We start from the raw sequence: 21,860 nt of genomic DNA on the forward strand, positions 1-21,860 counted from the left end.
GGGGCGTACGCCCCACAGGAAGGCAATTTGAAAATGTACATGTATATATTTATACATATTTACATTATACTTTTTCAGAACTTGGTTGACTATTATGCTAGAGGGGTGGGTCATCAAAATCTTTGAGACAATGAGGTGGGCATGATCCAAAAAATGTTGAGAAACACTGAGTTAAAGGAATGGAATACAGAGTACAGAACAGTCGGTGGATCACTGAATAAATTGTTGCCACGTGCCAGAAGATTAATTACTAAAATATTATTAAATAATTCTTTAAAGATAATTATTTCATTGATGGTTGCATAAAATAAGAGTCTCCCAAACTTTTGGGAGAGAAAGATAGTCGTTTCGATTTAAATTCGGCCGATGTAAGAGGGCTTCACAACTTTCTTTAAAAAGGGGTTCATATTTAAACCTGCATCTGTGGAGAAGACAAGCATTATCCCACTGGATATTATGATTATTGTCAATGTGCTAGACCAGACTTATGAGGTTTCATGTATTTGATATAACATTGCCTGATGTTCCTTCATTCTTTTTTCCACAGAACAGCCTGTTTGTCCAAAATAGGAATGGATTGCATTCCGATGGTATCTGGTAAACACACCAGCCAATGATAGAGGTGACAGTTTGTCTTTTGTAAATGGCAACAAGTGAGAAATATTGTTGATGGGAAAATATGTGAGAATAATATGATACTTCTTCAAAATTCTGCATTTAGGTTCTGAGATGCCCGACATGTAAGGGATTGGAACTGTGTGGTCTGTTGAAGAATCCTGAGGTGTTGGAACATAGGAGTCAATTATATGTTGGATCTGATTAGGGTTGTAACCATTAGATTCCATTAACTTTTTTATAGTGAAAAGTTCTTGTTGTAGCAGGGTTTTTTCTCCCGGAAAATCGGGTTTTTCATCCCACATACAGAAAAATCGGCCCTTCAGAACACATGCAATTTACAGACAAAAAATACTAGATGTGGTGGTGTTGGAGGTGGGCGGTAGATGGCGTTTATGGAGATGATTCGTAGTAGAGGTTAGGTGTAGAGACAGTTGTAGGTGTCCTCCCGCGATGGGTCTTCAGACTCGTTGGAGGTATCAGGAATAATAATAATAAGCTTCATGGAGAAGTACACACTTTATTTGCTCTATTAATTAAAGATTTCATAATGCCAATTTTTTGAGAGGTGTGATTAGCAGACTTTGATGAATGTAAAAGTATGCCAGTAAAAATGCCTGTAAAAGTAGGTTTTCAATAGACAAAGTACCAGAGGATGTGCGTGTAAGGAGGATGTCCAAGAATGGTCAACTACCAGACTTTTCTTTTTCCATGATGAACTGAATGCATGAGTGAAGGCTATTTATCTGTTGTAGAAATGTGGTAAGGTTCTCTTCAGCATGTGGCCAAATAGCAAAAACAACATCGACATAACGAAACCGAAGAGAGGGATGGGGATGAAAACAAGGTGTCTTCCAGATGTTTCAAAAAATAGTTTGCCAAAGGTGGAGACAGAGGGCTACCCATGAAACTACCTTCAACTTGTTTGTAGATCTTGTTTTTCCAGCTGAAATAATCTGAATGTATAACGAATTCAAAAATTTTTGCAATATCTGGAGGGTAATCATCATATAGTAAGTTGACCGTGTTCTGCTAATGGAATATTGGTAAAAAGGGAAGCAATATCAAAACTGACTAATAAGTCAGACTCTTTGATTTGAACATCCTTGATTTTTTCAAGAAAATGTGTCGAATTTTTGATGAACTATCTAGAATGTCCAGTAAGGGAAGTTAATGAACGTGACAAAAATTTAGCAATTCAATAAGTGGGAGAGTCAATACAGTTCACGATGGGTCTTACTGGATAGCCTTGTTTACGGATTTTTGGGAGGCCATATAAGCAAGGAGTTCTTCCAAAATGAGTGCGCAGTTTATCCACGAAGTTTTGATCCCAACTGATAACTTCATCAAGCAACTTATTTAATTGTTTAATTCGCGAATTTGTATCATTATGATTAATTTTTTGATAGGTGGAGGTAACTTGTAAAAGGCTGATTACTTTTCTCTCATAATCAGTCTTACCCATGATCACAACAGCTTTTCCTTTATCGGAAAAGCTGTTGTGATTTTTCCTCTCCCACTTATTGAATTACTAAATTTTTGTCACATTCATTAACTGTCCTTGCTGGACATTCTAGATCTTTCATCAAAAATTCGACACAGTTTCTTGAAAAAATCAAGGATGCTCAAATCAAACAGTCTGACTCATTAGTCAGTTTTGAAATTGCTCCCCTTTTTACCAATATTCCATTCTAAGAAAGGAAGGCAGTTGTTTTTTTCTTCTTCCAGGGGAGTGCATCGGAGCCATGTGGCTCCGATGCACTCCTCTCCTTCTTAACAAACTTAAACAACCAACACCCCAGAATCAAATTCACACTAGAAGAGGAAAAAAACTTATCTGCTCAAATGACAATGCCCTAACCACAGAACTAAACCACATTCTCAACTTTCTCAGCCAATGGCCAGCCGCCCCCCCCCCCAAAAAAAAATCCAAAAAATATTGAAACCAGTAAATCACACACCCTTCCCCCCCCCCTCACAATAAGGGTTATTCTATATCCATCACCATACCCTATATTCGAGGCACCACGGAAAAAATCACAAAAATCCTAAAAAAACATAACTTAACTTCTTGTTACAGACCATATAAAAAGTTGGCATCCATTATCCGCTCTACTAAAGACCAACCTCCCTCCCCCACCTGGTGTATACCAGGTCCCTTGCAGCTGTCCTATTTTGGCCAAACAGGCAGGATAGCAAATATCAGAATTTCAGAACACAAGGACTACATCCATTTTCACAAATACAGCCACTCTGGTCTTGCTGACCATGTGCTGGATACCTGCCATAGAATATGGTGGAAGAAAGCCAGGATAATACACCGTAGCAAATACAAATATGAAAGGCTTTTCATGAAATCAGCTTCAGCCCTAAGAAACGATCCAAACAAATTTGGCTGCATGAGACTGCCTCAAATTTGAGAAACCAACATCAGAAGACCTTCAGCCCAATCGCCCAAGAATACCAACATTACCCACTAGAAGGCACCATCAGGACTTTAGGAGAAATAATAGCTTCCTACTTCTTCCTCACTTACTGTTTTGTTGTGCCTGTGTGCACGTGTCTTGTACTTAAGTTCTTGAAAATGGCAACGTGACGTTGCCGAAATATTGAAGTATATTAAAATTTATTTTAATGTATATCCTAGTACATTATAATTTCCTTAAATTATATAGTGAAAATGCATAACCAACGTCTAAGCCTTTCCACGAGAACACACACCACATAATCTAGAGAATGTTATGATTTTATATTGTTTTTTTTTAGTCCCTACAAAAAGCCAGTTGTGTGAAACAAGATCATTAGTCTTAATAGTAAAGACTAATCTAAATAAAATGTAAGACTTAATATGCAAATTAGAATCAAATTCTATGTAAGTGGAAAAGTCTGACAGCACACACGAATCTGACATCATAGTCAACACTCTTTAAGATAACTGTAGCATTTCCCTTGACTGCTCTGAGGATGTGCATGTGTTGATCATTATGCAAACCTTTAGAGACTTCCCCTCGAAAATGCAGCAATACTGCTTTTTTTGGAAGGTGATAAACTTGTAGTAAGGAGACACAGTAATTAGTCTAATGTTTAAAGCCTCTTCTTGTCACAATTATTTGATGGTTATTTGTATAATGTGAAGAGAATAGCTGTGAATCTAAAACTTTTTACTTAGAATAAAAAGTTTTAGATTCACAAAAAGTTTTAGAATAAAAAGTTTGTTCCATACTAGAGCTGGTACCAGCAATACAATTTTTTTTTTTTTTTTTTTTTGATAAATGATCCCTGCAGCACTTGTCTTATTTTTCATTTATTAATTTTTTTAATGTCTGTTATTTATGGAATTCCCAGTAGTGGAAGATAAAAAATTTGTCAAAGTACTATGTAAATTAAACTCTGTTCTGCAGAAAATACCTCTAATTTGGTGGTTGAATTTGAGCACATAATAGTGTATAATTCACTTTTGTAGATCCTTTGAGCTTTAAGGGAATGAACATTGTCTTTAATCCTGAAAAAGTTCAGAATAATAAAATTATTGTGACATTCTTTTTTTTTTTTTTTTTTTTTTTGGGGAAAAAAAAAAAAAAGAATGTTTGTCAAAAAACAAGAATTTTCTGCCTAGGTAACAGAAACTACAGTAACAGGATTTACTTGAAGATTTCTTGTAAGAATAAATAAACTTCTACATGTTTTGTGATCATCTACTAATTAACAGCTTTATCAGGAAGATAAACATATTAGAGAATATACAAAAAAAAAAAAAAAAAAAAACATTTCAATTGTTCTGAAATGTGTAACATTAATAATAACACATTCATGTGCATCATTTCAACATATTCATTTTTGTGCAAGTTTTTTAGATGGTTACTGGCATACTGGATTTGACAAGTACATATGTATAGGAGACTTTTCGTACTAATAACTAGTGGACTTCCACAGGGGTAAGTCTTGGGTCTATTGTTGTTCCTTATTTTTATCAGTGATACTCATAATGGAATTAAAAGTTTAATAACAGAATGTGCAGATAACATCAAAGTGAATAAGGAAGTAAATAAAGAAGAACAAGCACTACTGCTTCAGGCTGATAAATTATATTCATTGGTGTCAGGAATGACAACTCATATTTAACAATTATTATTATTACGGGCGCCTCCAGGGAGTCCTTAGACTCATCGAAGGAGGCCCTAAACATCATGTCCACACAACTATACGACATTCTCACAGTATCTATCATACCTTGCCTTGAACTTTCTCACCGTCATAGCACCCACAACACTCTGGCAGCTTATTCCACTCATTTACCACTCTAAAAGTAAAGAATGCAATTCTAACACCCCTGCTAACCACACTCTTGCCCAGCTTCCATAGGTGTCCCCCAGTTCTCCCACCACCAGTCCTGATCTCAAAAATATCCTCTGAATTTATCTTATAGAAACCCTTTAGCAATTTGAATGTCTCAATCATATCTCCCCTTTTCCACCTATCAACTAATTTCTGCAACCCACAAATCTTCAACCTTTTCTCATATGGTTCATTCCATAGACCTGCTATCATCTTAGTCACTCGCCTCTGGATCCTCTCCACCTCCTCCCCATCAAGAAGGAACCTAGGTGATCAAATCTGGGCATAGTAGTCGAGATGAGGTCTTATCAAGGCTCAGTACAGAGGTACAATAACTTGCTTGTCTCTGCTCGTCAAGGTATTTTTCAACAACCAAGTGAGTTGATGAGCTGATTTAGCCACTTTTGCGATGTGCCTCCTAAACTTCATCTCCCTATCCACCAACACTCCCAAGTCCCTGGCCTCATCAATCAGGAGTACAGTTCCACCAATGTGGTATACTGCTGCTAATCTTTTCACCCCAAAATGCATAACCTTACATTTTGTCACATTAAATTGACATCCATTCTCCTTAGTCCAGAACTCCAATCTATCCAAGTCATCCTGCAAGATTTTGACATCTTCTGCATTCACTATCGCCCTACCCAACTTGGCATCATCAGTGAACAAATGAACTGTTCCTCTTAGATCCTTCTCTATATCGTTAATGAACAGATTAAACAGCAGTGGTCCAAGAACAGAACCTTGCTGCACACCACTAGTCAGAGGCCGTCTTTTGGACTCTACTCCTGAATAAACTACTCTTTGATATCTCTCCATCAACCACCCACCTATCCATCTCACCAACCCTATATCCATTCCCATATGTTGTAATTTATGGATTAGAATTCCATGTGATATCCTGTCAAACACCTTTGCCAGGTCCAGCAGTATCACTGTAAACCCATTTCCCTTATCCAGTTCAGCCGTCACCTTGTTATAAAAGTTGAGCAAGTTACTGAGGTATGATCTACCTTTCACAAAGCCATGCTCTCCCCCCAGTATCTCATTTTCATCAATCCATTCCTGTATTTTTCACCTGACTACTTTTTCCAAGACCTTGACAATGACTCCTGATATGCTGATCGGTTGGTAATTTGCAACCATAGTCTTGGATCCTCCTTTATGCAGTGAAATTATTTTCCTCTCTTTCCACACCTTCGGGACTAAACCAGACCTGAGACTCAGATTAAACATGGTCAAGGGTACTGATAATTCCTTAGCTGCTTCACTTAAGACCCATGCCAGTATACCATCCAATCCCACAGATGTATTCACATTAAGGTTCTGTAATAGACTATTCACCTCTGCTTCATTCATCACAATTCCCGTATAAACTAATGGTTCCTTCATTTTTTCAATGTCACCACCTGGATGATTTACTTTTGCAAAGTGTTCACTCAGTAACTCCATTATATCGACTGATTCAGTGACCTCCTTATCATCGTCAGTCCTTAAAATCATTTTGCCATGTACAGTTTTTTTCTTGCTTGCAGCATATTGAAAGAACTGTTTGGGATTCTCTTTAGCTTGCATAGCTAGTTTCATTTCATAATCCACTTTTGCTTTTTTTTACCATACTCATTACCCTTCTGGCCTGGACTGATTCAGTGATTTTATGACTTTACATTTATAATGTAAAGTCCTTCATCTAAGAAGCAAAAATAGGATAGCCTATTATTTGGTTAAGAATAAACTAAAAACAGTGGAAGACAAAAGGACCTAGGAATAATAGTACCATACAATATGTATGAAATTTTCTAAACAATGTTGCAAAGTGGCCAGGGACTGCAAACAGAATCTTTTCATTAATTTACAGTAACTTACCCAGCAGACACATAGAGGAAATTATTCCCATATACAAAGCAATGGTTAAGGCTTACTCAGAATACTGTATTCAATTTAAGAGCCCCTATCACAGAAAAGATATAGATGTGCAGAGAAAGACGGAGCAACCAAATTGATATTGGGAATGAATGGTTTCTCACAAAGAAAGACTGATTGTGTAGGTTATAAACCTTAGAGAGAGAGAGAGAGAAGATGAATAAGAGGAGGATTTGAATGAATTCTATAATGTTGGTAAAGGAATACACAAGTGATAGGGATACTTTTAGAGGTATAACAAACTAGGGGAAATAATGTTAAACTAATAAAAAGATTTATTTGGGCTTAAGAAAATAATTTTGTGAAAGATCAGTCAACCAACATAATTAGCTACTGTAAAGTACACATTTTGGAAAGAAATCAACAGACACCATAGTATGAGGAACAAACAGCAATAGTGAGGGCCTCCTTTGCAGAGAAAGGGGCCTCACTATGGCTGCAGCAATCCAACAGAGCATACTTTCCATAAGTATATGATAGCAATTGATGAATGATATATTCACGTAAACACAAGAAAGATATTTATTTAACCAAATATTTCTCATCTATTTTCTTCTTCTCATCTATTTTCCCTCAACCATCTTTTTGGATAAGATATATAGATGACATCTTTACTATTTGGCCTCACAGCAAAAACTCTTTACCTTCTTTTTTAAACAGTATTAATTCCTTGCATCATCGTATAAAGTTTACTATGGAAATAGAAGAAAACAACCAGTTATCTTTTTTAGACGTTCTCCTCATCCGGTCACCTTCAAATATTCTTACAACTACAGTATACAGGAAACCAACGTTCGCAGGTCGTTATATTCTTAAAGAATCAGCCCATCATCCATGTCAAAAAACAGGAATTATAAAATGCCTCATCAGAAGAGCCAAAACTAATTGTTCTACTTTTGATTATCTACAGAAAGAACTTTCTACTATCCAACAACACATGAAACTCAATGGCTTTTCTGAAAAAAGTACTCAACATCTTTTCAATTCTTATAATCCTCCACAAAACAACAAAGTTTCAATACGTCGAGTGCCTATTCCTTATATCTCCGGTATTTCAGAACCTATCGCAAGAATTTTAAAGAAATATGATTTAACAACTAGGCATTCACCTATTAACAAATTGTCTTCTCATTTTCCTTCTCCTAAAGACGAATGCTCAGCTTTATCTCTTCCTGGAGTTTATCAAATTCCTTGCAACTGTGATCTCTCTTATTTTGGATAGACTGGACATTCTCTTGAAAAAAGAATCCAAGAACATCAATCCTCCATTCTTCGCAACAAACCTGAAAAGTCTGGATTGGCTTAACACGGGATTGAAACTTACCACAGCATCTTTTGGTCCAGGACTCGCCTCTTACACAGATCCCGTTATAGGTTCGAACGTTTGTTCAAGGAAAGCGTGGAGGCCTTGCTCCACCGTCCCAACCTGAATCGTAATGACTGTATATCTATATCAAAAATCTGGGAAAGTCTAATCAAGATTACTCATTAATTCTTTTTTTTCAATCATGTCTCTACTTCAAAATATTCCATTTCATACTTAGTGATATAACATCACGTGCCGTGTTCTATTTTTAACGATCTATTGTTAGTATTCTAGCTTGTATTTTTTTTTTTTTTTTTAAACTGTTCTTGTAATACCACTGAAGATAGTCTGCTATTTCCAGACTGAAATATTTGGTTAAATAAATATCTTTCTTGTGTTTACATGAATATATCATTCAATCTTATGTCACACACAAATATCCTTAAAAACAGCAATTGATGGGAATTCTGGACCATTCTTCCTGTAGACATGTAATGAGATAATGGACTATTGTGGGGAGGTGGGATGTCCCTTGATCTCACTTGATACTCCAGTTCATCCCACAGATGTTCAGTAGGGTGGCAATCAGGGCTCTGTGGAAGCCAGTCAAGTGTGGTGATGTTCATATCCACAAACCATGCAGTTGCAGCAACCTTATGACTAGCTGCACTGTCTTGCTGAAAGAGACAATGGTCAGTACCGTAGATATGCCACAAAGTAAGAAGCATTGCATTGTTCAGAATGTTCACATACTTCTTGGAGTTCTATGTTTGTGGTACCAAAAACAGAGGGCCGAGGCCAAACCATACCATCCACACTGCCACCTCTGAATTTCACAGATGGGGTTATGCACATTGTTAAGAGATGTTCACAAGGCATCTGCCACACCCATCATCTGCTTGGTAGAGGGTGTCGCATGATTCGTCGCTCCATCTTTCCAAGCTTCAACATCCCACTGTATATGTTCTTTGCACTATTGAAGACTATGCTACCTGTTGGTTCGGGTAACGTGGTACTTGCATACCATGAAACCCATGTCGTGAACCTCAGTTCTGAATGTTTTTGTGTAGATTCAGTTGACGTCTGCAACTCTGTATTCAATGTGTTGGCCCATAAATGGCATTTTTTACATATTATCCTTCGAAGAACCCTGAAGTTGCGTTCGGTGAGTATGGTGGGTTGTCCATTGTGATAGCACTTGCAGGTGACTCACTGTGCTTCCATCTAAGTATGGTTTCATTGATTGCCGACCTGGAATAGCCCACCTAGTTCCCTTCTCACAGTCATTTCACCCATACACAGTTGCACTGACTTGGGATCATCATATTACTCCAATACGTATCGGCTACAAACACATGACTCATTATGTGGCACGATGCATCTTGCCCATGGGGTGTCTGTTGACTTCTTTCCAAGCAATGTATTGTAGTAGCAGATATTTTAGACAAAGTTAAAAAGGCATTAGACAAATACTTGGACAAAATTAACTCAGTGCAACTGGTATTTCTACCTGTTATTCTGGTATATTCATTTTATTGGAAATGGTTAACATTTGGTTTTATTTACTCAGACAGCTTTAGCTTTGTGAAAAGTTATGGTTACTTTATCATGTACATTTCCCTTTAACTAAGTAAGACCTTCAAGAACGCCTTGCTTTGGAGCAGTGGTGCACTCAGGATTTAATCTTGGAGGGGGGGCCGAGAACTCAAGATTTAATCTTGTGGGTGGTGGGGTGGGTTGAGTAGACGATTTGAGAATACACATTACGCATTGCATACGAGGTATTGCTGAGCATTTGCAGTGATTGCCAATACATTATATCCATGATCTCTATCCTGACTCGGGCAAACGAAGTAGCGCCCGAGTACTACTTCGTTCGCCTTGCATTCACAGCGGCCGTGATTCCTGAGAGCCAGAGGGGTATTCTTACCTTATGTGACCGCTAATTCATAAGTAGCATAGAAATAGAAGACACGACACAACATAATTTTTAAAAAAATGAATTTTAATTAGAAAAAGATTTTCGGAAATTTTTCTAGTGTTTTTTCCTTTTTCTTTTTGGGGGAGCCAGGCCCACTCCCCCCCTCTCTGGGTGTGCCAATGCTTTGGAGGAATCTAACCACTAATACTAACATAATCTATAGATATGATTGAAATGATTACACGCTTAAATTACGTAAGGAAAATAAGAAATAAACCACTAATATTTCATGATAAGCATCTCATCACATCATAAGTGAAAACATCCAAAAGAGAAGAAACTGTTGCATGAGGCAAGAAGAAACAAAAAGAGGTACTTTTGTTCTACCGATCTCTTGCCACCATTTCATGCTATTAAAAACCCGTGGGAACTGAGAATATAGTCATTAACACAGTTATAAATAAATATAGCCTAAGGAGCACACAGTTCATTACAAGATGAGAAAATGTACGGCACAGATCAGGTTTAACAAGAAAAATCGCTAAATTAAAATTAAAACTAAAATTAAATTAAGACATTTGTATACATATTTGTAATACATGTATGTGTTAGCATATATAAAAATATACTGGTGTCCGAAATCCTTAGATTTCGGACACCAGTAATGCACTATTTCTGAAGATTACAACTGCAAATTCAGACAAATTGGGTTGTAAATGTGTATAATTGACATTTCAAGTAGAAAGTGGGTGCACATTCAAATTACGTGCATAGGGAGCAGGTGGTATCACACAATAGAATAAAAGGCAAAAGGCCAATAAGCAAATTGTGTTTGAAGGAAGCACTGTTCATGAAAGAATACAGTTGCAAACTTAAATGTATCTAGATGCCTCAAAGACATCATCTAGATGATTTCATGCAAAGACGAATTACTGGAAATCCTGAAGAAGGCCACAGAATTACTGATATTGCCAGAGAGTTTGGAATCTCACATAGAGTGGTATCCAGGCTCTGGACAGCATTTCAAACCAATGGAATGTGTTCCAGACATTTGCTAAGAGGTTGCCCTCACTCTACCATGGAGCAGGAAAACAGATTTTCATTTTTAACAATACGTAATTGACACAGCATGGCAAGTCAGCTTGCAAATCTCCATTCAAGCAAAGATACATGGATATCTCCACAAACCGTGGCAAGATGTCTGTGACAAGTAGGCTTATACTCCCGAAGGTCTGTAGTCTGCATCCCTTTATCCACAGCTCACTGTTGAGCATGTTTTCACTGTGTTGCATGTGTCGTATCCATAAAAATTGGTCATTTTAGTCTTTTGTCGATTCTAGACACTTCATCTGGCATGAAAGTGGTAGTACTGTTGACCATGATGAGCATGTTCTTGAAAAAGAAAATAACAATGGTGGTGGGATCATGGTATGGGGAGGTATGTTTAATAGATGCACTGAGCTATAAGTGCTGGAAAAAGGGACTATGATCGGTGGCTGATATTGCAATGAAGTTCATCATGTTAGATTGTTCTGTGGTGCTGTAGGTGAAAAATTCATGTTTCTGGACGACAATGCCACACCACGTCATTCATGAACAGTGAAGATATTTCTGGAGACTGAAGATATTAACTGAATCGAGCGGCCTGCACACTTCTGAGATCTCAACATCAAAGAACATGTTTGGAGAGCAATAGTAAGACACATTGCTGCTCGAAATTCCCCTCCAAAAAACAAGCAAGGCCTTATCCTTGTTCTGAAGTAGTGGATCAGTTTGCCTCAAGAACTCCTGACTCACTTGGTGCAAAGCATGTTAAGATGTTGTGAGTGCTGCATTGCAGTTCAGGGTGGACATATTCCATACTGAAATGTCTCTCTGCATGGTTTTCTGTAAGTGTTGTACATTAATTCCTTAACTACATCCTTGTGGAATTTGTAAATTTTGCCAAAAACGTATTGTAATTTACACATTTTTTGTGTAATATAATTTATTAGTATGTCAGCAATAAATTTATGTCCATATTTGGCTGTAGTCATGAAAACTTTTCATATAGGGGTAAAAATGTAGTTCATCCTTGGCAAAATTTTGGACACCAGTGCACATATATGTAATTAAATATACAACAACAACAACAAGAATATATATATATATATATATATATATATATTACTGAATGCTGGATTATTGCTGAGAGTGCGAAGTTACCATTTTCCAGAATTTAGACATTTTTTGACCATCATTCTGATTAAGATTGTGTAAGACTGCAGATATCTTCATAACAATCTTTGAAAAGTCTCTTGAATTTTAAAGGATCTGTGTGAAGAATTTCTGTGTTGCTCCATAGGATCCTGTGGCTAGTAGAAATATTTATGTTCTGCAAGATCAGATTTCTCATCTTGTAGAAAATGGACATAATCCATATGTTGGGATCATAGGAGGTCTTATGATACGACCAGACTGGCCAAAAATTGGTGAGATTAATTAGGAATGCTATATACTCCCAGGTGAGCTGAGTACAGAAGTTGGTCTTTAGTAGAAAGTTTTTTTCACTTGGTTACAAAGTATATTATACTTGACAAGAAATTATATTCTTGTTTAATCCTTTACTCAAGTATAAGCAAATATGTGAAGCATATTCATGACTAGGCTACTTTTATTAAGTATTGGTGAGATTAATTAGGAATGCTGTATACTCCCAGGTGAGCTGAGTACAGAAGTTGGTCTTTAGTAGAAAGTTTTTTTCACTTGGTTACAAAGTATATTATACTTGACAAGAAATTATATTCTTGTTTAATCCTTTACTCAAGTATAAGCAAATGTGTGAAGCATATTCATGACTAGGCTACTTGTATATATAGACTGATGACTTCAAATTAACTGCCTTCATATCCCACAATGCACAGAACAAGCATTATATACTTCTTTTTGGACATACATAATGCTAAGCATTAAGGGGGTGTCACTATCTAGACCAGTTTCAAGCTTTATTGAGGTTTCATCAACTGGAGTCAGACCCACAAAAGTAACCAGGTTGAGATAATTTATATACCATTTATACACAACTACATAATTTATTGATAATTTCAAAGTCATTTATTTCCCAGATACAAGAAGCAAAAAAGTGTATCACCTTATTAATAAGGTTACATTTATTAATAAGGTATTGTTATTATCATCATCATTATTATTAAAAAGGCATCATAATGCCTTACATTAATAAGACATTAGGTTACATTTCACATCAAAAACAAACAACTTACCAGACACGTCTACCGTTCCTGATTCATTAATGCTACTTAGAGAAGTACCTTCGACAGTGAATGCATCAGCTCCAGTAGAAAATGGCTGGGGAGAAAGCTGCATTTCCTGCCCTGTTTCAATATATGGTTCTTGTGACACTTCCCCATCCAGAAGGTCAGGTAAACGCATACCAGTTGCTGCTCCCCCTATTCCAGAACCAAGTAATCCATCAAGAGGACCAAAGGCTGAAGTCACAGGAACATCAAAAACACTTTGTAGAGTATCATTTTCATTATAATTAATAGCACTGAGCATGGCATCACCTCCAGGATGATATCTTAATACCTGCTGAGATCTTGTCAGTCCGCTATTGGACATATTAGGACTTTGATGCCCAACATCCTGATAAGCTGAAACTGCAATCACAGACAGAGGAGACAGACCATCAACTCTTCCTTCAAACCCGGAGATCATTTTGTCATTTTTTGACTCAGTAACATGTAAAGTCACAAATGACTTTGGACTAGCATTCTGCCCTTGAAGAGGACTGCTAAGAGGTCTTGAAGACACAACACTGGTTAGATCACCTTTGTTGCTATCTTTCATATCAAAGGATGTGTGAGACTGTAGAGAAGCAAAGGTGCTATCAGAAGTAAGCAGAAATAAGTTTTGCTGCCGTGAGCCACCTGCAAGCAAGAATCCATTAATTTAGGACTTAATAAGCTGGCAAATGAACTAATATTAAGCAAAAATGTTTCAAATTAACTTTGTAATAATATTTAAATTTCTGTGTGCAAACAAAGTCTTAAGTTTTTCATGCATTATAACTTTTTTTATTATGTATTGCTTTATAACATACAACAGGGTTGTCCAAAACACGGCATGCGGTGCAATTTTGTGCAGCCCACTTGTGCTTTTGATTTTCATGAGCATAAAAATAAAATAACAATCTGAACCGAATGCATATTAGATATTTTATTTCTATCACTAATCGATAATCTCGATGTTGGTAATTTTATTTGGTGTTTTTACATCACTACATCACTATATACCCATGTTTTTCAAATATTAGATGTGTCAAAGAAATGTTCTTGCTGTTTTGTTCCGATGTATATAATATATGTACTGTATTTATTGTTCTGCGTGGGCCCTCAATGCATATTAGATATTTTATTTCTCTCACTAATCGATAATCTCGATGTTGGTAATTTTATTTGGTGTTACTACATCACTATATACCCATATTTTTCAAATATTAGATGTGTCAAAGAAATGTTCTTGCTGTTTTGTTCCAATGTATATAATATATGTACTGTATTTATTGTTCTGCGTGGGCCCTCAGATAAATCTTTTTTTTTTTTTAATGCAGCCCTCGGATTACCTAAGGTTGGACAGCCCTGACATACAATATCACTCTATAAACTTATAATGTTCATTATATAAGATAAGATGATAAACATCATTAGAAAATATATAAATAACTTATGCTATTTTACCAATTTCACTGGACAATAAACTCAACCAGGGAAACACCACAACTACATAATTTATTGATGATTTAAAATAAGCGAAAAATCACAAACACATATGAAAAAGCTTCAGTTTTATAAGTAGTGTGGTTTTCAGTAATATGCTAAACATATTGAAGAAATCCAGTGTCTGCATACAGCAGTAAAATTGTTCCAGACCTATGACTAAACAGTAGATATGACTGAGAGTAACATTCGACAGTCTGTCAATATGCGACTTTGAAAGGTTTATAAAATTATATGAGAAAATCATCTCACATAGAACTTTTCATATTCATTGTTATTATTATTATGGGCAACTCCAAGGAATCCTTACTCATCGAGGGAGGCCTTAAACATCATGTCAAGCTATCTGACGTGTGCAGTTTCTCTCATACTTTGCTTTGAACTCATTCACAATCATGGCACCCACAACAGACTCTGGAAACCTATTCCACTTCATTCACTACTCTCCAAGCAAAAAAAAATTGGTTCTAACACCCTTGCGAACTATACACTTACTCAGTTTCCATTAATGACACCTAGTTCTCCCACCACCAGACCTGTTCTGAAAAATTTTTTTCTCAATCTTCTAAAAACCCCTAAGTAATTTGTATGTCTCAATCATATCATCCCTTTTCCACCTGTCAACCAGTTTCTGTAACCCACAAATATTCAACCTGTTCTCGTAAGGTTCATTCCATAGATCTGATACCATCTTGGACACTCGCCTCTGGATCATCTCCACGACCTCCTCCTCATCCCTGGTGCCTAGTTCTGCATGCAGTAGTCAAGATGGGGTCTTATCAAGGCTCGATAAAGAGGTACAATAACCTGTGTTAAATCGATGATACTATATGATTTATATACTTAATTATTTATGCTTGATTTTATTCTCTTTCTTCACTTATTTTTATACTTCACTTATATTTCATTTACTTAACTTATACTTAATTCTATCCTTTCTTACTTAAACCACCTACTATCAAAATCCTACCAGCTGCTCTATTGTTATATATTTATCTTTCGTTATTTATTCTTTCTTCTCTTACTTTAATCTTATTTCTATATCTAGAATTGTTTCCTCTTTGGATACTGGCAAATTTATATTTTGCTGCGCCAGCCAGTATCCTATAGCAGAAAAGATCCTTGCTCAGGGATACAATACTAGAGTCTGAAGATTACCTACACAATATCTTATTTTAACTGCCATATAGATTCAGATTATTGCAGTCGTGACCTAAATCTATATTTCATATTCACTCTCTAAATCCTTCCCGCCAAAATAGGTTCTATTTTTATAAGTGGTAATTTGGAATCATAATCAGGCATGACTCAGGTTCAGGTAAATATGACATGTTTATTGGAATATCTAAAACACAATACAAAATTCATACACTCAATTATGCTTAATACTAAATAAAACTCGATCTAAGAGATTAACACATTAGAACTAATTAAAACTTATAAGAGCAAGCTAAACACAGTAATTACACATTGGGATACAAAGTAAACGATGTTAAGTTAAGCATATTCCTTTCAGTAGTATTATTCGTAAGAACAAAACTAACAACCATTCAAATGTTACTGAGATACTAAATTCTACTTTTCTTATCGCATCAAGTTAATCCTATCACATAAAAATTACAAAAAGATCTCTTTCAAACAATTCTTCTTACTCAAACGAGGTTAACTTTCTGATTAGAGACTGTTCACAGAGTTCCTTTGAATAAAGTTCTAAATTTCACAATCGTAAACAATCTTCTTTCTTCTAATGAACATTCACACAAAATTAGAGCAATTACACCTTACCAACTTTTTCCGCGTCATTCTGCACCATGTGTTTGTCTGGATATTTCTCATCTATTCTGCCGGAAACGGACTCAAAATCTTTGCGTTTCAGTATGGGAGCAACAGCTTGATTCTGCTAGGACTGGAATTTTTACCTTCAGCTTTGCATAGAATCCAGCTTCATTTCTTTACGAACGCTCGCTGCCCGACATCACAGCCTTGCCCCCCCCCCACTCGAAACTTCCCGCCAACTTCCGAACTACCCAACAGGAAAATGATATGACAAGAGAGCAAGAGAATGCCCTGTGTTACAGGCTCAACCCCCTTTTATACTCCTATAGAGTGCCCTCTTTTTCAGCCCCTTTTTGCACACGATCCTTACTAATTTCACCCTTTGGCTTATCCTTCGTTTCTATGACACTGATATACTCGGATTCATGGAATATATGGTTACGTGATTTTCCGAATAAGCTATACCCGCCAGTGTCACGCTGTACGCACGTAGCTTTAGGCCTTCCAGGAATTAATACTTAACAGCTTTATGTTGACTCACAACAGATTTTACATAGCTTAAGTAAGGCTTAAATTTAATTCACATTATCCCTCTTTTTTAAGACACACAAAATGAAATCTCAAATTAATCACAATAGCTTAAATATAAGGTGCTTAAATAAAGAATACACATTTTTACATAAAGTGAGGAAGTTTCACTTTTAATTACAACTGATGTGCAGGTATTTCTCTATATTTCCAATTTTTATATGTTAGACCCTAAATGAATGATTTCTTTCCAAGATTCCTTCATTTAGGATCTAACACCTGCTTGTCTGTGCTCATTAAAATATTCTTCAGTAACCAAGTGATCTGATGAGTTGCTTTAGCCTTTCGCTATGTGCTCAATAAACTAACTCCATATCCACTAAAACTTTCAAGTCTCCAGCTTCGTCATTTTCCTGGAGTACTGTGTTAAGTCATCGTTTTCGCTTATAATTCACCTCTATTGTTCTCCTTTGTGCCTACAGAGATATAACTTCTAAACTGACCTTCTGGGGCTGTTTCCCGTTTTGACCTCTGACAAAATTCATTTGTTTATGCTGCACCAGTCAGAGCTCTAGGATAGAAATTCTTATCCATCCCAGAAATCAAGTAATACTTTATCTATTTTATGTAGGTAAGTACAATCTAATACTTATTTCCTTCTTCAATTTCATTTTAATTTAGGATTCAATTTCTTCCTTTATATTTTAATTCCCTTCTTAAGCAAAGTTAACATCTGCATTTTCACATATTATGTCTGTTTTGCCAAGAGTACAAGTGTGCTTTTGCTTGATATTGTTGTTCTTGTTAAATCTTGAATGGTGCAGTTCTATTCTTGATAGAACCATCATTCAAGATCTAACAATTGTTTACAGCTGGTAATCTTTTTATCCCAAAAATGCATAGCCTTACATTTTGCCATATTAAACTGACATCCATTCTCCTTTATCCAGTCTGCCAATCTGCCCAAATCATCCTGAAAAATTTTGCCATCATCTGTATTAACTATCGCTCTACACAACTTTGCATCATCGGCAAAGTTGTGTAGAGTTCCTCTCAGATCCTTTCCTATATCGTTAATGAACAAATTAAATAGTAGCGGTCCAAGAACAGAACCCTGCATCCCATCACTAGTCATAGGCCTTCTTTTGGACTCTACTCCTGAATAAACTACTCTCCATCTCACTAACCCTATATCCATCTGCAAGTGCTGCAGTTTACTGATTAGAATTCCATGTGGTATTCTATCAAAGGCCTTTGCAAAGTACAGCAGTATCACTGTAAACCCATTACCTTTATCCAACTCAGCTGTCAGTGTATTATAAAACTTGAGCAAGTTACTGAGGCATGACCACAAACTTCACAAACTATGCTGTCCCTCATACAGTATCCCATTTCCATCTATCCATTCCTGTATTTTGCTCTTGAACAAAACAACTCCTGATATGCTGATTGGTCAGTAATTTGTTACATCAGTCTTAGAGCCTCCTTTATGCAATGGAACTATTTTCCCCTCTTTCCATCCCATCGGGACTAACCTAGAGCTGAGACTTAGATTAGACAATATGGCAAGGGCACTGACAATTCCCATTCTGCGTCACGTAAAACTCAATCTGGTATATCATCCAGTACCACAGCTGTATTCACATTAAGGTTCTGTGCATATGCTATTGCACCTCCATTTCAGTTACCTCAGTTCCCGTATAAGACTTTAACTCTCTCATTCCTACAATATCACCACCTGGACTTAGTAATTCTACTATTTTGACTGATTCAGTTACCTCCCTACCATTGGCATTCCTTAAAATCATTCTGTCATATACATTCTTACATTTACTTGCAGCATATCATATCGAAAGAACTGTTTGTGATTCTCAAAATTGTTGATTCTTGAGCACAAGGATTAATGAGAATAAATTATTTAGATATTGGTCAAGTGTAGGTGAATAACTATTTTAATTACCGACTAGTTTCGCCGGCTTCATCACAGTACAATCAGGAAGGCAAAGAAAATGAAAATTACAAGCTAAACGTTAACAAATAGAATTGCCTATACGTTGGTCAGACATAACTGGTAATTAGTTTACGGAATTAACAACGCATATAAAGTATATTAATTAAAGGTAACTTTAATGAATAACTTCTATATTTCGGCAACGTCACATTGCCATCTTCAGGAACATAAAGATATGGTATGTGCACGCAGGCACTAACACAAAGCAAATGAGGAAGAAAGCAAGAAACTAATATTGTTCCTAAAGTCCTAATGGTGCCTCTGGTGGGCTAATTTGGTAGTTTTGGCAATTGGGCTGAAGTTCTCAAAATGTAAGTCTCCCAAATTTGGGGTAGTTTTATGCACCCAAATTTGTTGAGGTTAGGAACGTTTTTTTAGAGCTGCTGAAGATTCTTTGAATAATCTTTCGTATTTAAACTTGCTGCAATGAATTATTTTTGTTTTCTTCCAACGAATTTTATGGTGGGTATCTAAGGCATGGTCTGCCAGCCCAGAGCGGCTGTACTGGTGAAACCGGATGTGGTCTTTGTGTTCTGAAATCCTGATATTTGTTGTTCTGCCTGTTTGGCCAAAGTAGGACAATTTGCAGCTGCAAGGGACCTGGTATACACCAGGTAGGTCTAGGGGAAGTGGTTGGTCTTTGGTAGAGCGTATAAGGGATGCCAACTTTTTATATGGTCTGTAACAGGAAGTAAGGTCATATTTTTTGAGGATATTGGTTATTTTTCTCAGAGGTGCCCTGGATGTAGGGGATGGTGATAGACTTGGTGTAATCTTTATTGTGGAGGAGTGGAGGGGGTTGTGGTTTACTGGTTTTAGTATTTTTTGAATTTTTTGGGGGTTATAGGCATTGGCTAAGAAAATATTGAGGATGTGGTTTAGTTCAGTAGTTAGTGTATATAAAGTGCAAAAGCCTCCTTAGGCCCACTGCTATCGTGACGCTTTATACTAGCTATCCCATTCAGTTTTGTTACCAGTGGTACTAACTTAGGCATATTATACACATTTTTACACTCAACTGCCTTACTAATGTCTGCATATCCACTCAACAGCCCCCCCCCCTCTAGTTTCCCTGATTCTGCACATCTGCTTTCACTTCATTCAATAACAATTTTTCCAGTCTCTGAACATAAATCCTTTTGCCCATCAAACTCATTCCATACCACTCCTCCTGCATAACCTATGCATTGAGTCATTCACTATTTTAGCTCTCCTTCTCAGGTCTACTCTTTAAAAGCATAAATCTGAACACTGACATAAATGATATACTAATAATTACAATCATTCAAACAATCTCCAATTACTGTTAACAGAACACAAATGATAGCCATAACCCATCTCTAATCTGCAGAAATCACTTGCCCTAATGTTATTTTATTCAAAAGAGTATTTTATTCATTCATTTGTATGTTAATTTGTCTGATCCTTCCTGAGAATGGCTTATCTAGAAATCCCACTTTCTAATCTTGGCTTGAAATTTTTTACCTCATTCTTTCCAATTTCCATGTGGTTGATGACATTTTCTGAAATGTCTAATTTTACTTTGGACTAACTTTCTATCCCAGAATCTTAAGTTTTCAGACAAATAATCCTTACCAGTCTCTGGCCACAGTCTTTTCATATTAACAGTTCTTCCAAGTATAATGCAAACGTCAGATCCACAAAGTAACCCAAACCATTTTTTGGTGTAAGTTTCTTCTATTACATCTACAAAACAAATCTTGCAAGTATGAAAACCATTACTGACCTGTACTCAAAGCAGTAATTAGCTTGTTATCAATATTCTGGTTCTTCCATCAAGTGTATCAATATAACATAAGCTAGAAGTAAAGCACATTGCACATCAGTAGTGTCTGGCACCTGTGTGCAAAACTTTAGTTAGGACCCCTGTCCTCCCCCTCCCAATAAAAAATCACTTTAAAGAAACGTTTTTTTTTTTTAAAGTATTTCCTCCTCTTTGGCACCTGTGCGAGTTGCACACATTGCACATATAGCCAGCGCGCCTCTGACATTACAACAAACAAACACAAAAATTCCAACTTCCCTCACTGCACATACCTCAAGGAAGGTACAGGATACCATGAGAGTACTACATAATTGAGCTTTGTCATTATTAGCCTGCTAATATTTCTGTTAATTATTATTAACAGATAATTAGCAGGAGTAATAATAAGTAAATGCTAGAAGAGTGGAAGGAGACCTCCATAAAATATGTAAGGAATTGTGGGAGGTCAGAGATTCTGATCCAATATCCAATCATCACCTTCTCATGGCACACCCTATTATTAGGTATCATCCTTAGCTAGTGAATAAATGAAAGACTAACAATCTAGGACTTTTTATATATATATACAATTAAGACAAGCCTTATAAACCCAAAAGCTTTTATCCTTGTTTAGAGCAAGCTTTTACAAACATCCATGCCCAAGGTGGGATATAAACCCACAACCTGTTGGTTGGAGAGTGGGTATACTAAGCCACTTGGCAAACCAGACTTGTAACTTAGCCAACCAAATTATATTCTGTACTGGCTTAAGCCACAAACGAACAAAAAAATGATGAAATGTCATGCCAGGTGGAAGAAAGCCTGGTTAAAAAATCGGCAATGTTTTCATCAGGGAATATGAAAGAACAGTGAAAAGTTAGCGACTGAAACAAACTCAACAACAG

The 21,860-nt window shown here is 36.4% G+C and overlaps 1 protein-coding gene across 1 annotated transcript in view; it reads right to left on the bottom strand.

The window, feature by feature from the left end:
• Nucleotides 1-4,025: 4,025 nt before the first annotated feature.
• The window catches only part of LOC150102662 (uncharacterized), a 105,725-nt gene continuing 87,890 nt past the window's right edge, over nucleotides 4,026-21,860 (bottom strand). Inside the window, exons 3-4 of the mRNA XM_090398721.1 lie at nucleotides 13,361-14,026; nucleotides 4,026-4,117 (exon numbers count right to left, since the gene is read on the bottom strand). Of these exons, the coding sequence (XP_090254847.1) occupies nucleotides 4,026-4,117; nucleotides 13,361-14,026 (758 nt within the window). The remainder of the gene's footprint in view (nucleotides 4,118-13,360; nucleotides 14,027-21,860) is intronic.

This window comes from Typopeltis vanoorti, chromosome 10 (genome assembly GCF_054136105.1).
Source record: "Typopeltis vanoorti isolate ZY-2024b chromosome 10, IOZ_Tvanoo_1.0, whole genome shotgun sequence".
In the NCBI taxonomy this organism is placed as follows: domain Eukaryota; kingdom Metazoa; phylum Arthropoda; class Arachnida; order Uropygi; family Thelyphonidae; genus Typopeltis; species Typopeltis vanoorti.